Consider the following 15,698-nt stretch of genomic DNA (forward strand, 5'->3'; position numbering starts at 1 on the left):
GATGAGAAAGCATGCCTATCCTAAGGCTAGTACAGAGCTTCCCAAAATGGGGGCCATGATCCTAAATGCTAAAAACTGAAATTCTGATGTCCCAAGTTTTGAGTAGCAGTGGCCATCATGGAGATCCACTCAAGTTGTAACAGCTGTGCTCTCACTAACAGGCCCAAGCTTCCCAGCATCTCCTACAATACCTAGAAATTACAGCAATTTTCATGTCTTGCTATGTGGTCAAAATGGTAAAAGTTTGGAAAGCACTGGGCTAGATAGTTTGTGTTTGGGAATGTGTTTCTAAGCAAACTAGCTTTAAGCCATAAACCAATGCTAAAAGAAGTGGTTTTGAGGGAAGCATTGAAAAATGTGGATGATGAGGTCAAAGGCAATTTGACCAACATTAGGTTAAAGTGTCAAATGTTAAACACTTTCAAAATAGTGCCCAAGTTTCCACCAAAAGTAGTATCATTTCCCTTCAAAAGACATGCAAATTATGAAAAACACAATTTGTTACCTAAAGTCATAGAAGTCTGCAAATTCAAGAGCAGCATCTCCATCTGTGAAGAGCTTACAATGGCTGCTGTCAACCATATGAGCTTGGACAGCTTCAGTCGAGTAAAAGGACCGCCCTTTCTCATTGCACCACAGGCAAACGTTTCCCAGACCAACCTTTTCTCCTGCAAAAATAAGATTGCAAACATCACAAGCAGCTACTTATATAACGCTAAATGAACCGCATCCAAAACCTTTTAGCATCTCAAACTGAAGGTCTGAACCCAAACAGTCAAAAATACTATCTCTACAATTGTGCATTTCTGAGTTGTAAACTAATTTAAGCATTGTCCTTTGACAGTCAATTTACTACACATTAAAAATGATGGATGTAGATTTGCTCGCTGAGCTGGAAGGTTCATTTCATCACCATACTAAGTAACCTGGTCAGTGAGCCTCCGAATAAAGCACTGGTGGTGTAGCCCGCTTTCTATTTGCATTTGGGTTTCCTTGGGTTGGTGATGGAATTTCCTGTTCTTTTTATCAGGGGGTGGTAAATGGGGCCCAAGTCAATGCATTTGTTGATAGAATTATGGTTGGAATACCAAGCTTCAAGGAATTCTCGTGCGTGTCTGTTTGGCTTGTCAGAGGATGGACGTGTTGTCCCAGTCGGAGTGGTGTCCTTCCGCATCCGTATGTAAGGATGCTGGTGAGAGGGGGTCATGTCATTTTGTGGCTAGTTGATTTTCATGCATCCTGGTGGCTAGTTTTCTGCCTGTTTGTCACTGTTCTTCCAAGGTGGTTTGTAGATGATACTAGTTTTACTTGTTGTCTGTATTGAATCTTTCAAGTTCATACGCTGCAGTTTTAATGTGTTGGTGGGTTTGTGGGCTAGCATGATGCCAAGTGGTCTGGTTGTCATTTCAGAGATGTCTTTAAAAAGGGGAAGAGTGGCTAGAGTTTCTGGACATTTTGGTCTGCTTGTTTGAGTTTGCTGCCAAGAAGTCAGCAGACTATGTTCATTGGATACCTGTTCTTTTTGAATACACTGGATAGGTGATTTTCATCTGCTCTACATAGTTCCTCTGTGCTGCAGTATGTGGCGGCTCGTTGAAATAATGTTCTGATGCAGCTTCATTTGTGGATGTTAGGAAGATTGCTTCTCTAGTTCAACATTTGGCCCGTCTGTATTGTTTTCCTGTACAGACTGGTTAGAAGTTTCCCACTGGCTGTTCGTTCTACTGCGACATCTAGGAATGGCAGTTTATTGTTGTTTTCTTCCTCTTTAGTGAATTTAATGCCAGAAAGAGTATTATTGATAGTCTTGAAGATTTCCTCCAATTTGTTTAGTTTAGTGATGACAAAGGTGTCATCCATTTAATGGACCCAAAGTTTGGGTTGGATGGTTGGCAGAGCTGTTTGTTCGAGTTTCTGTATTACTGCCTCTGCTAAGAATCGTGATATTGGAGATCACATGGATGTTCCATTGGCTTGTCTGTAGGTTTTGTTGTTGAAGTTGGTAGAGCTTGACGATATTGTCCTTGCTGATGAAGTTGGTGGTGTTTGGTATATGTGTCTTTGATTCTTCTATTGGTGTAATCAGTGTTTCTTTGGCCAGGTTGACGTCGATGGATGTGAACATGACCGTATTTCAATGAGCCGCCACACACTGCAGCACAGTGGAACAACAAAGAGCAGAGGAAAATCACTTGTACAGTGTATTCAAAAAGAACGGGCATCAAATGAGCACAGACCGATTTCTCAGCGACAAGCCCAAACAAGCAAATAAAAACCGTCCAGAAACTCTAGCCACTCTCCCCTACATCAAAGACATCTCAGAAATGACTGCCAGACTACTCAGACCACTTGGGCATCATGGTAGCCCACAAACCCACCAACACACTAAAACAGCAGCTAATGAACTTGAAAGATCCTACACAAACAAGCAAAGTTAGTGTCATTTACAAAATACCTTGCAAGAATTGCAACAAACACTATAATGGACAAACTGACAGAAAACCAACCATCAGGATACATGAACATCAAGTGGGCACAAAAAGACATGACCCTCTCTCACTAGTATCCTTACATACGGATGTGGAAAGACACCACTTCTACTTGGACAAGGCAAACAGAGACACACACTCGAATTCCTAGAAGCATGGCATTCCAACTGGAACTCTATCAACAAACACATTGACTTGGACCCTATTTACCACCCCCTGAGAAAAAGAACAGGAAATGACCACCATCATAGGAAATGACATTACCAAACCAAGGAAACCCAAACACAAATAGAAAGCGGGCTACACCACCAGCGCTTCATTCGGAGGGTCACTGAAGATGTTACCTAGTAGAGTGACCAAACATCTGAAAATGAACCTTCTAGCTCAGCGAGCGAACCTACATCCAGACCTCAACCTGAGCACCAAATCTTCTCAAAACTCAGTCAAATGATAGTCAGAGAAATATGACCTATCATGAGCAACTGATGGTCGACTTAAATTTCTGAGTCTTCGCTCATCTCAGTGACATGAAAGTGAAACCATTAGATTAATGAACAGTCCCACTGCTCACTCAAGATCCCTCGCAATCAGACTCAACCAGATTAATTTCACCAAATTCGCAATTTCATACAGAAGACAGCAAAGACTGCAGATGCTGGAGATCAGAGTCGAGTGTATAGTGCTGGAAAAAGTACAGCAGGTCAGGCAGCATCCGAGGAGCAGGAGAACATTCCTGACCTGCTGTGCTTTTCCAGCACCACACTCTTGACACTCAATTCTATGTCAAATATTAATACTGCACTTGTAAAAAAATGTCAACACTGTGTCCATGAGTTTGTTGAGTGTTCTCTTATGTTCGCGCTGCTTGGCAGTTCTCCATAACAACACAGTTGGGAAAGGAATGTTAGTTACACTGTTAGGGGTAAAAGATGATCAAAAGATCCCTGTTCCACTAGGTCTGGATCTTTGTATAAGATTCAATGCAGCATGACAACTACCCTTTCAGTTAACAACCCGTTTTAATGGTCACACTTGGATCAGACAATTTCCCAAAGTGATCCTATTTAATTTTCCTCTTCATGCCTTATTAAAAATTAGGTAGATTAATTTGCCATTAAGAGATTGTTAAAATGTATATTTCATTCTTACTTACCCAGGTACTTCATCAAACCCTTTAGATCCACTAAATATTCAATGTCAGGAATAAAAAAACCGTGCATCTTAGTCATATGATCAATATTTTTAAATAGAGATCGAGAGTGATGTGAACAAAATAAGCAGTCCGTTATTTGAATACTGCCAGGTGGAGAGTCTTCAGTCAGCTTATCAGCTTGGCTCTCGTTTTTAAAATGTTCCTCCTCATCAGAGACAGAATCCACATCCTCCCATTCACCTAGCAGAAAAAGTGCAAAATTGAAACCAAAAGCATTTTTATACTCTATATATAAAACAGTATTCTATTTGATATAAATCTCAGTACAAATGTGTAAGTGTGAATATATTCAGATCTGGCAACCTTTTCTCTGTCAAACAAACGCAGATCAATTTTACACAGTCCTTGTTATGCCCAAGTGTACAATGCAAACCTCCTGCAACCTCTTCCATCAGTCAGAAGCCTGAACACACGCACCAGCAGGTTCAGGAACAGCTTCTTCCTGGACGTCATTAGACTGATGAATGGAGTCCCTAACTTCAAATAATGCTAGCCTTGCTAATGTCGCTCTTGCCTAGTGCTCACCCTGTGCAATGCAACCGACAAGCCTCGGTCTAAACCTTTCTGATCTGTACATCCTTGCTTACTATGATCTACTCAAACAAAGCTTTTCTCGTGACAATGAACTTCAGCACACCTGACAATAAATCAATTAAATCAAAATTAACATACCCAGAAGTGAATTGATTTATTACTGAGAACACCTTTGTTAGAGGAAATACAAGTTGCAACTCTTATAAAAGAAATTTTAAATAATTTAGGCTGCAGAAGTATCAGATGTTCACAAATATTACCTTTTGTCAGTAAGGCATTACTACAACTTTACCAAAATGCACAAACTAATTAGGGCCTGAAGTAGAATGAGCGTACAGACATCACATGCTGCTTGTTAGGACGCACTCTCCACTCTATTGAAATAAGCACTGGCGATTTGCCCAAATGAGTTACCTTGTGCTTTGGAGTTAGAATCTGTCTTAAAAAGTGAAAGGAGGAAACTTTAGTGCAGTGGACATATTCTCTAGACACTTGTTAAAACTGAACCAGAAACAAGATGTTGATCTGCTATTATTTACCATCATCTTCATCCTCCATCGTCACTTCCTCCTCACATGACTCGAGTTGGTCCAATTTTGCAGCTTGCTGTTCGAACCAGAGTAACCGAGGTGGTTTGTCAGGCTTCTTGTTTTGGTGGCTGCTAACTGTGACTTGTGACTCAGTGTCTTCAGTTCCTGGGACAACAGTCCTTTTCCTCGTGGAGGGAGCCAGCTGAGCTTTTACCGCCTGCTGAATGGCTATATTCACAGTATCTTTGTCCATTCCATCCTCGCTTATCCCTATCTCCAAATTTTTCACATTCAGCCTTTCCAGCTGTTTACTTGCAATGCTCGTGAACTTCTTTTCTGTATCCTGGTGTTTCTTGGATTTTAAATGATTTTCATAGGCATTGAATGTGGCGAATCTTTTACCACAAGATGTGCAGTCTGTAGCAGTCCCCTTTTTCTTCTCTTCTACAGCTGATCTCAGGGCCAATACACGTTCTTGGAAGTTTTCAGCTGTCACCGGAGGCATTTCTGCGACTTTACGCTTCAGGTTATATCTGTGCCAATCTGTTTTGTAATGTGACCTCTGAATCTCAGCATCACCAAAAGCCACATGACACGTGATGCAGGTGTAGGAAGACATTGCTTAAAACAAAAATCAAACATAGAACACAGAAAAATAAATCAGGTCCACAAAGAACAAACATTGATGTCATTGTTCATTAAAAATCAAATCCAGAGTCCAAGCGCAATATCTTTGCTGTTAGCAAGATCTGCTTCACCTCAACATTGCTGGCTATATTTACAACTGGCTAGGTCTCACACTCTTGAATTCTCTCACTGGCTCTGTCTTCTTAGAGTCATACAGCATGAAAAGATCCTTTGGTCCAACTCGTCCATGCTGACCAGATATCCCAACCTCATCTAGTACCATTTCCCAGTACTTGGCACATACTCCTCTAAACCCTTCTTATTCATATATTCACCCAGATGCATTTTAAACGTAGTAATTGTACCAGCCTCAACCACCTACTCTGGCAGCTCATTCCATACAGGCACCACTCTCTGCCTGGTGAAATCCCCCCTTAGCTCCCTTTTAAATATTTTCCATCTCGCCCTAAACCTATGCACCCTAGCACTGCATTGCCACAAACTGGGATAAGACGTTGCCCATTTATCCTGTCCATACCCCTCATGATTTTACAGACCTTTATAAGGTCACCCCTCAGCCTCCGATGCTCCATGGAAAACAGCTCCAGCCTATTCAGACTCTCCCCATAGATCAAATCCTGGCAACTTCTTATAAATCTTTCCTGAACCCTTTCAAAATTTCACAGCATTATTCCGATTGGGGCGGGGGGGGGGGGGGGAAGAAAAGAAGAGATCAGAATTGCACACTATATTCCAAAAGTGACCTAACTAATGTCCTGCGCAACCGCAGCATGACCTCCCAACTCCTGTACTCAACGCTCTGACCAATAAAGGAAAGCATGCTATATGTCTTCTTCACTACCTTATCTACATGTGACTCCACTTTCAAAAAACTTATTAAACACTTTTAAGATACTCCTTAAAACTAATTCTCTTCAGCCAAATTTTCTAATATAGAGCATCAGGGAAATACCTTGAACATCTTATGTTAATGCAAGCTGGCTGTGACACTGATATACAACATACATACATAACTTTTCGGGGTATTATTGTGGACACGATTGCGACACAGCATTTGGGCAAGTATGGGGGGGCCAGGGGATGGAAAGAGGGAAACAGGAATTTCAACATCTTTGCCTCTTCCCTATCCTACTTGTAGACTACTTTTTTGACTTTTATTTTTCTTAACTCATTTAGGGCTCAAGTGAGCCTCTCAGCAAGTTCTTTTTAAAAAAAACACTTAAAAAATCCATTGTTTGGTTTCAAATTTTTTTCGTGTCAGCCATTTGCAAAATCATCCACATTTTCAGATCAATTTTTTGAAGAATCAGTTGAAAAGAAAAGTCTGCAGGGGAGAGATCGTCAAGCGATGGTGCCACTAGGCCATTGTCTCCCCATTGTGGGTGGAGGGCCTGGGGCCCAGGAGACTTCCACTTTGTGGATGAGGGGCCTGGTGCCAGGGCTGATGTGTGAATAGAGAGTCGAAATCAGGCTGGTGTGGACATAGGAAGTCTCATGTCCAGGACAGTATCCTCGTCATGAATGCAGAGCCGCATACAGAGAACAGTGAGCAAATACAGAGTTGAAGATGCCAGAAATCTCTTTCGTAAAGAGTGCCTAATGCTCAAGGCACTGCTTATATGTTAGAGGAACCTCGATTATCCGAACGAGGTGGGTGGGGACTATTTCGTTCAGATAATTGAGTATTTGGTTAATTGATTTAATGCCTCTCCTCTGGAGCTTGGAGCTTTGACCTTTCCTTTCTCTGCCTGCCTTGCTCCCTCTCCCTGTCTCAGGGGTTGTTTCTGAGCAGAGACACACGTGTGTCAGGAACCTGCAGCATCGCACCCCCCATCAGTTCAATGGGATTGACGCAGCGAGCACTTGCTAAGTCCTCTCCCTGTTCAGGAGACTAGGCAGCAGCACATCGCGCAAGTGCCTCAACCCCCATCCACCCCCTAACCCTGTCCAATGTTGCCTCCACCCTTCACCACCCCCCTCCATCCTTCACCACCCCCCCCCCCCAACCACCTCCTCCCCACCCCTGGCCAATGGGGGAGGGGGGGGGGGGGGTCTCCAAATACAGCGCGCACACAACCTTTCACTGCAATCTTTGACAAGTTCTACCTTTGCCCTGTACAGAACAATGTTGGATAGGTTATCTGGGGAAGTGGGGTTCAGGGTACATGCCTGGATTGAACTCCCACGAAAGTATGGGGAGGAAGTGTGCGCTGTTCTCGGCAGCATTTCAGTAAGCCGAGTTAGTTTTTAAGCATTATAAACAAAAGAGGTGTTGGAAACACCTCTTTTATGTAGTGTTTCTATCGGGACCTTGAGATCTCCTTCAGATAATATTTAGATAATTGAGGTTCCTCTGTAAATAGTGTGCCTAACACACTCTTTACAGTCTTCAGTAGAGATAGCCAAACGTCTAGCAACATATTGTAACGTTGGGGGCGTGTAGTGCAAATATTTTAATATTGTTATAAGAGTTGGATTTTGACCTAGTGATAAGTGGATTATAGTCTGCGTGTATGAAAGAGAGGGTTCCAGAAGGCTTATTGAGAATTTGTCTGCATTGGGAAAGAATTATGACTAAACATTTGAAGAACTTTAGTAGACTAAAGTCTCATGTCTTTAGAAGGGTCAGGAATTGATTTGAAACAAAGAGAGATTGTTGGAGGAGCTTGGCGTGTCTGGTAGCATCTGTGGAGAGAGATCAGAGTTAATATTTCTAGTGACCCTTCCTTAGAACCCAAATGATGGCTGTGATTTCTCTCCACAGATGCTGCCGGATATGCTTGGCTTTTCCAGCAATGTCTATTCTTGTTTCTGATTTTACAGCATCCACAATTCTTTCAGTTTGTATCAGGGATTGATTGAGTTGCTTAGGGGCAACACCCATAGCTGTACACCTCCTGGCATCAGTTTGCAGATATGCTGATTGAAGTTGGATGTTTTTCTGGACCAAAGAATTAGTTCAGATAAGTTAGAAATACACGACATCAGTGTAATGGTTGAGATTGAAAGTTTCAGACCATAAATGGGCAGTGAGAACCACGACATTATTTGAACCAATGATGGAAGTCTAAATTCAATTCTGTGAATACATCAGAGGATTCGACATCTCTATTCGCACACCTGCCTGGACATCGGGCTCTTTGTCTGCGGGGTGGGTGTCTCCTGGGCTTTGGGTTCTCTGTTCACGATGGGGGAGGCAATGGGGGAGGTGGTATTGTCGCTAGATGATTATTGCAGAAACTAACCTCAAGATCCAGAATTAAGAGCAATAGCTAAGTCAAACTACAGATGTAATAAATCAGAAAATTCTGTCTATTTGAGTGCAGGGTACTATGCTATAATGCGTCTTTTGTCAGTATAACATGATAAACGAATTGGGGACACGGTTTCCAAAGTGTGAACTTTTAAAGCATGTGTTGGCTGTAACATGACTGCCACCACATTAAGCGATTTTTCTGTAACACGGGTTGCATAAGAATGCAACCATGTTAAAGAAGAACTATCTGTACTATAAAGAATCAAAAACAGAAATTGCTGCAAGTTCAGCAGATCTGGCAGCATCTATGGACAGAAATCCAGAGCAAACATTTTGCATCCAGTGACCCTTCCTCAGAATGGATGAAAGCAAGGAAAATAATGATTTTTATGCAGGAGATAGGGTGGGGAAGGGGGAACGATCGATGGAGATCGAGCCCAAAGAGTGAGAGAAGAACAGTTGAACAGACAAAGGACTGGATAATGATCAGGCTAGGAGGGTGAATGGCTATTAATGGAAACCATTAGTGGCTAACAATAGGTTGTATGCCACATCAGACCAAGTGATAGCAAGGCCTGGTGTGTGGGCATTGGGGTAATGACATTGGACAGCTCAAGCCCCATAATTGTTGAACTTGATATTGAGTCCAGAAAGCTGGAGAGTTATCAAATGGAAAATGACTTGCTGTTCTTCCAGCTTGCACTGAGCTTTGCTGGAGCACTGCAGGAAGCCTGAGACAGAGTTGTTGGCCTGGGAAGAACGTAGATAATCTATGAAGCAGTCACTCAGTCTGCACTTCAATTCTCCAATGTAGAGGAGACTATAATGAGAGCACCAAGTGCAGTAAACTAGATTAAGTGAAATGCAGGGTAAAGCACTGCTTCATCCGCAAGGTGTGTTTGGGCCTTTGGATACTGAGGAGGGAGGAAGCAAACAGACAGGTGTTATACATGTGGTTGCAGAGGAAGGTGCCATGAGGCTGTGGAGGGTGTTGGGAGTTAAGGAGACGTGGACTAGGGTGTCCTGGAGAAAACGGTCCCTATGAAAGCCTGAGAAGGGAGGGGAGGGGAATATGTGGCTGGTGGTGGCATCCTGCTGGAGGTTGTGGAAATGGTGGCTCAGGGTCCTCTGGATGTGATGCAGGTGGGATGGTAAGTAAGGGCAAGGGGAACCTTATTGCGGAAGGGAAGAGGTGAGGACCAAAGTGTGGAAGATGGGGTAGACCCGGCTGAGGGCTTTTTCAACTATAGTATTGGGGAATACTCAGTTGAAAAAGGTGGTGGAATTTTGAAGGCATCCTTGTCAAAGTTGGCATCATCACAACAGAGCCGGAAGAACTGGAAAAATGGAATGGAGAATGGAAGCAGGGTATGAGGATGTATAAGCAAAGTAACTGTGGGATTCGTTTGGATTGTAATGGAAATTGGTGGCCAGTCTACCCCTAGAATGGAAATAGAGGCGTCAAGGAATGGAAGGGAGGTGCAGCCACACTTGGAATATTGTGTACAGTTCTGGTTGCCCCATTACAGGAAGAATGTGGAAACACTGGAAAAGGTGCAGAGGAGATTTACAGGATGCTGCCTGGTCTGGAGGGAAGGTCTTATGAGGAAAGGCTGAGAGACTTGGGTCTGTTCTCAATGGAAGGTTGTGGCTAAGAGGGGATTTGATAGAGGCATACAAGATGATCAGAGGATTAGATAGGGTAGAGAGTGAAAGTCTTTTCCCTTGGATGATGACATCAGCTTGTACAAGAGGGCATAACTACGAATTGAGGGGTGATAGATTTAAGAGAGATGTCAGAGTCAAAGGCGTGGTAAGGGCGTGGAATGTCCTACCTGCTAATGTAGTCAGCTTAACCACATTAGGGAGATTTAAACAATCCTTAGATAAGCACATAGATGATTTTTGAAAAGTGTAGGGGGGGGTGAGCTGAGAATAGTTCACAGGTTGGCGTAACATCGAGGGCCGAAGGGCCTGTTCAGTACAGTATTGTTCTATGAAAAAAATTAAGTTTCTTAATTGCCAACATACAAATGATTATAAAGCGTTTTAAAAATAATGAACAATTTTGAATCCAAAATATAAAGATACTGCATTGGCATTCGAACGGGCATGCATGGAACCTCCACAGCTGCACTGCCATGCAGTTTAAAGAAAACGTTGGTAATAGGGAAAGGCAGGAAAGTCAAGTTGAGGATTATCAAATCAGTGACAATTTCACTGAATAGGAAAGGAGACATGATGGGCTGAACAGCCTTCGCTGCTCCTGTGTCTTATGACCTGTAGATGCCCTCTTTTAAAGAAATTTGGATTTGACACTGTGAGCTGAGTTTCAAGCTGAACATTGAACAGCAGCTTGCTTTGAAAGTAGAGAACTAAAGCAGATGTTTGTTGCTGAGAATAGGCCTGGACAATAATGCAACTTAAATAATGTTCTAATGACACAGAGCTGGCAGCTGGATTTGCTTGGAAGAATAGAGGCATGGAATATTTTCTAAATGGGGAGAAAATTCAGAAGTCTGAAGCGCAAAGAGATTTGGGAGTTCTAATCCAGGACTTTCTCAAAGTAAACTTGCAGGCTGAGTCAGTAGCCAGGAAGGCAAATGCAGTTATGGCATTTATTTTGAGAGGACTTGAATATAAAATCAGGGGTGTACTTCCGAGGGAGGCTCTATTAGGCTCTGGTCAGGTCACATTTGGAGTATTGTGCACAGTTTAGGCCCCATATCTCAGGAAGGATATGACCATGTTCAGAAAATACTCTGAGAATATTCAGGAATTAACAACATTTGACTCTGGGTCTATACTTGGTGGATTTTATAAGGATGAAACTTCCAGAATACTGAATGGTCTGGACAGTGGATGTTGCGAAGATGTTTCCATTGGTAGGAGAGACTAGGACCAGAGGAGACAGCTTTAGAGAAAAGGGAAGACCTTTTAGAACAGAGATAAGGAGAAACTTCTTCAGCCAAGAGTGGGGAATTGATGGAATTCACTGTCACAGAAGGCTGTGGAGACCAGGTCATTGAGTATATTTAATGCTGAGGTAGATAGGTTCTTGAGTATCAAGGGGATGAAGGGATATGGGGAGAAAGTGGGAGAATGGGATTGAAAAACTGATCAGCCATGAGTGAATGGCAAAGCTGACTCAATGGGCTGAATTGCCTAATTCCTGCTCCTATGTCTTATGGATTCATGAATCAAGAGTGTACTGGTGCTAACCAGCTAATCAGGCAGAACTTTTATTACAAAAAGGAAAAAAAGTTCTACTTGGATTTTACCAGGAATCAGAGGATTTTGGGAAACTTTCAGAGACTTAGCATTTTTACTTTATCTAGTTTTGTATCAAGTTCTCAATATTCAAAAAATTGATAAAAGGAATCCCAGATCTCTAAGAAATAAGTTATTGCCACACATCTGCTGAAACAGTTTGCATTAATTGATAACGTCAAAAATTCAAGATAAACAGTTCTACGAGCATGTGAACAACCCGTTGTCCAAGAATGCCTGACTTCCATGACATCCATCATTTAAATCAAATTTTCCAGTTGTTTTATTTTCTTTTTAATTTATCCCTCAACTGTATGTCTGCTTGGAAATGTGAATGAGAGTCACAGCACATATTAGATTTCCTCCTTATTTTTGTTCTGCAAAAATTATATTAGTGAACAAAAATTAATAATCTGAGTTAAACACACCAAAGTTCTGTTATTCTTAATCTGGTTAGGAACAATTGGACAATATTAAGATATGAGTACATTGCAAATTCAGTGATAGACTGATTGGATTAAGCACCTCCACATCATAGCCCTATATCACTGCAGGTCCAAACAACCACCAAATGGGAGCTATGGTAAGGGAGGCCCCTTACACCACAATAGTGATGATGGCACTAATGTTGTAAATATTGTTTCACCAACAAGATTATGCTATTTTAAGGACAGATCGGGGTAACAAAAATATCTCTGCTAGGTTGGGAGAACAGCAGGCTACAACAAAGAACTGTACTACATTTTTAATGTTCAATGAGAAACAAAGACCATAAATCCTTGAGATGACTGGGGTAAATGAGTCCACATCTGTGACAAATCATATTGGCTAGGACCTTCCAAAAGGAAGGCTGCTGTTGCATTTGTTCATTCGGACCTTGTAGATGTCCTTTTGCAGTAGACTGCGATGGAACTGCCAAATAAATTGAAACTTCTAAGACAACCCAAAACGCTCTGAAAACTCCCCTAATTCTGAGTTAGAAGTGGATAATTCGACTCACCTATCTGAATAACTCACTCTAGTCAAAGGAATTCAAATATATTGGCTCCTGTTTAAAATATCAAACCAGGGCTCACCACCACCCAGCAACATCCTCATCTTGTGAATGAACACATGAAAATAAAAAGCATTGCACTTATTGCTGAAAGGAAAATAGGTATGATTTCAACAACGATTCACTCTCTGACTGACTGCGTGCATTCCCAAAAAGCTTATCCTTGGAAGAATCCAGGAATCAAAATCATGGAATCCCTACAGAGAGAAAGTCGGGGGGGGTGGAAGAAGGGATATAAAGTCATTCAGCCCATCAAGTCCTAACCAACCCTGTGAAATGCAACTCCCCCACCCCCACTCACCGCCCCCCCAACCTGAGAGTTATCACAGCTAATCCACCTACCCCACATTCTACACTGACCGTGGCTCATCCACTTGCCACACACCCCATTCCCCCCAATCCTACACTGATCGTCGCTCATCAACCTACCCCACCCCCCACTCCCCCCAACCCTACACTGACCACGGCTCATCGCACTCTCCTGACTGTGGGAGGAAACCCCACACAGACCCAGGGGAGAAGGTACAAACTGCCCCCCCCCCCTCCCCTCCTCCACCCCCCGGGGGAGGGGGGGGGGGGGAAAGCATTGACCTACCCTGGGGGGGAAACAAATTCAAAACTACTTCACCAAGAGGACAGCCAGCAACGTTTACTCTGACCCGGGATGTCATTGAACATGTGTGACAGACACGGGTCAGAGGGTGCACGGGTTCAGAAGGCAGACCCCTCGGGTTGAAGGTGCCCCTGGGCTGTCGGTAAATGAAGGCCCCAGCGCGGCCTTCCCTTGGAGCTCACCCCTACAGCCCAGCCCCGGGACTGAAACATTAACAAACACAAACAAAAATAAGGATCTTTACGGCCAAACACATTTAAAGCTGACAGGAAAGAAGTTACCCGTTGGATGCAGTTACTTTTAAAAAAAACCGCACGGCGTGGAAGGTCACCAAAGGGACAACGGTCCCGCACCAACCGTCAACTTGCGCTCGAGCCCCTCCCCCCGGAAGCGCCTACCCAGGCAGCATCAAAGGGCCGGGCCGTCACTTCCGCTCCCGCTTCACTCCACACACGGCAGCCAGTACGCAGGCGTCGGCACTGAGCCTTTCCGTGTTCTCGGCCGCAACGTCACTTCCGCCCCTGTGGTTGCCGCCGCCCGGGCCACTTCCGCCCCGAACGACATGACTCGCAACGAAGGGGAAAAGTTAGATTAGGTTAGATTCCCGACAGCGTGGAAAAAGGCCCTTCGGCCCAACAAGTCCAAACCGACCCTCTGAAGAGTAACCCACCCAGGCCCATTCCCCTACCCTATAATTTATCCCTGACTAATGCAGCTAACTCTACGGGACAATGTAGCATGGCCAATTCACCTGGCCTGCACGTCCCTGGACACTATGGGACAGTGTAGCATGGCCAATTCACCTGGCCTGCACGTCCCTGGACACTATGGGACAATGTAGCATGGCCAATTCACCTGGCCTGCACATTCCTGGACACTATGGGACAGTGTAGCATGGCCAATTCACCTGGCCTGCACGCCCCTGGACACTATGGGACAGTGTAGCATGGCCAATTCACCTGGCCTGCACATTCCTGGACACTATGGGACAGTGTAGCATGGCCAATTCACCTGGCCTGCACATTCCTGGACACTATGGGACAGTGTAGCATGGCCAATTCACCTGGCCTGCACATTCCTGGATACTATGGGACAATGTAGCATGGCCAATTCACCTGGCCTGCACGTCCCTGGACACTATGGGACAATGTAGCATGGCCAATTCACCTGACCTGCACGTCCCTGGACACTATGGGACAATGTAGCATGGCCAATTCACCTGGCCTGCACGTCCCTGGACACTATGGGACAGTGTAGCATGGCCAATTCACCTGGCCTGCACGTCCCTGGACACTATGGGACAATGTAGCATGGCCAATTCACCTGGCCTGCACATTCCTGGACACTATGGGACAGTGTAGCATGGCCAATTCACCTGGCCTGCACATTCCTGGACACTATGGGACAGTGTAGCATGGCCAATTCACCTGGCCTGCACGTCCCTGGACACTATGGGACAATGTAGCATGGCCAATTCACCTGGCCTGCACGTCCCTGGACACTATGGGACAATGTAGCATGGCCAATTCACCTGGCCTGCACATTCCTGGACACTATGGGACAGTGTAGCATGGCCAATTCACCTGGCCTGCACGCCCCTGGACACTATGGGACAGTGTAGCATGGCCAATTCACCTGGCCTGCACATTCCTGGACACTATGGGACAGTGTAGCATGGCCAATTCACCTGGCCTGCACATTCCTGGACACTATGGGACAGTGTAGCATGGCCAATTCACCTGGCCTGCACATTCCTGGATACTATGGGACAATGTAGCATGGCCAATTCACCTGGCCTGCACGTCCCTGGACACTATGGGACAATGTAGCATGGCCAATTCACCTGACCTGCACGTCCCTGGACACTATGGGACAATGTAGCATGGCCAATTCACCTGGCCTGCACGTCCCTGGACACTATGGGACAATGTAGCATGGCCAATTCACCTGGCCTGCACATTCCTGGACACTATGGGACAATGTAGCATGGCCAATTCACCTGGCCTGCACATTCCTGGACACTATGGGACAGTGTAACATGGCCAATTCACCTGGCCTGCACATTCCTGGACACTATGGGACAATGTAGCA

The 15,698-nt window shown here is 44.2% G+C and overlaps 1 protein-coding gene across 2 annotated transcripts in view; it reads right to left on the reverse strand.

Annotated features, from left to right (window-relative positions):
- The window catches only part of LOC132835286 (cytoplasmic 60S subunit biogenesis factor ZNF622-like), a 29,133-nt gene extending 15,145 nt beyond the window's left edge, over positions 1–13,988 (reverse strand). The window contains exons 1-4 of one of the 2 annotated variants that reach the window (XM_060854703.1): positions 13,906–13,988; positions 4,776–5,387; positions 3,643–3,882; positions 506–668 (exon numbers count right to left, since the gene is read on the reverse strand). In XM_060854703.1, coding sequence (XP_060710686.1) covers positions 506–668; positions 3,643–3,882; positions 4,776–5,385 — 1,013 coding nt within the window. In that variant the 5' untranslated portion in view covers positions 5,386–5,387; positions 13,906–13,988. Of the gene's footprint in view, positions 1–505; positions 669–3,642; positions 3,883–4,775; positions 5,388–13,888 lie in introns of both variants that reach the window. The other variant, XM_060854702.1, reaches the window with a different exon arrangement.
- Between the last annotated feature and the right edge of the window lie 1,710 nt (positions 13,989–15,698).

Source organism: Hemiscyllium ocellatum, chromosome 44, assembly GCF_020745735.1.
Source record: "Hemiscyllium ocellatum isolate sHemOce1 chromosome 44, sHemOce1.pat.X.cur, whole genome shotgun sequence".
In the NCBI taxonomy this organism is placed as follows: Eukaryota; Metazoa; Chordata; class Chondrichthyes; order Orectolobiformes; family Hemiscylliidae; genus Hemiscyllium; species Hemiscyllium ocellatum.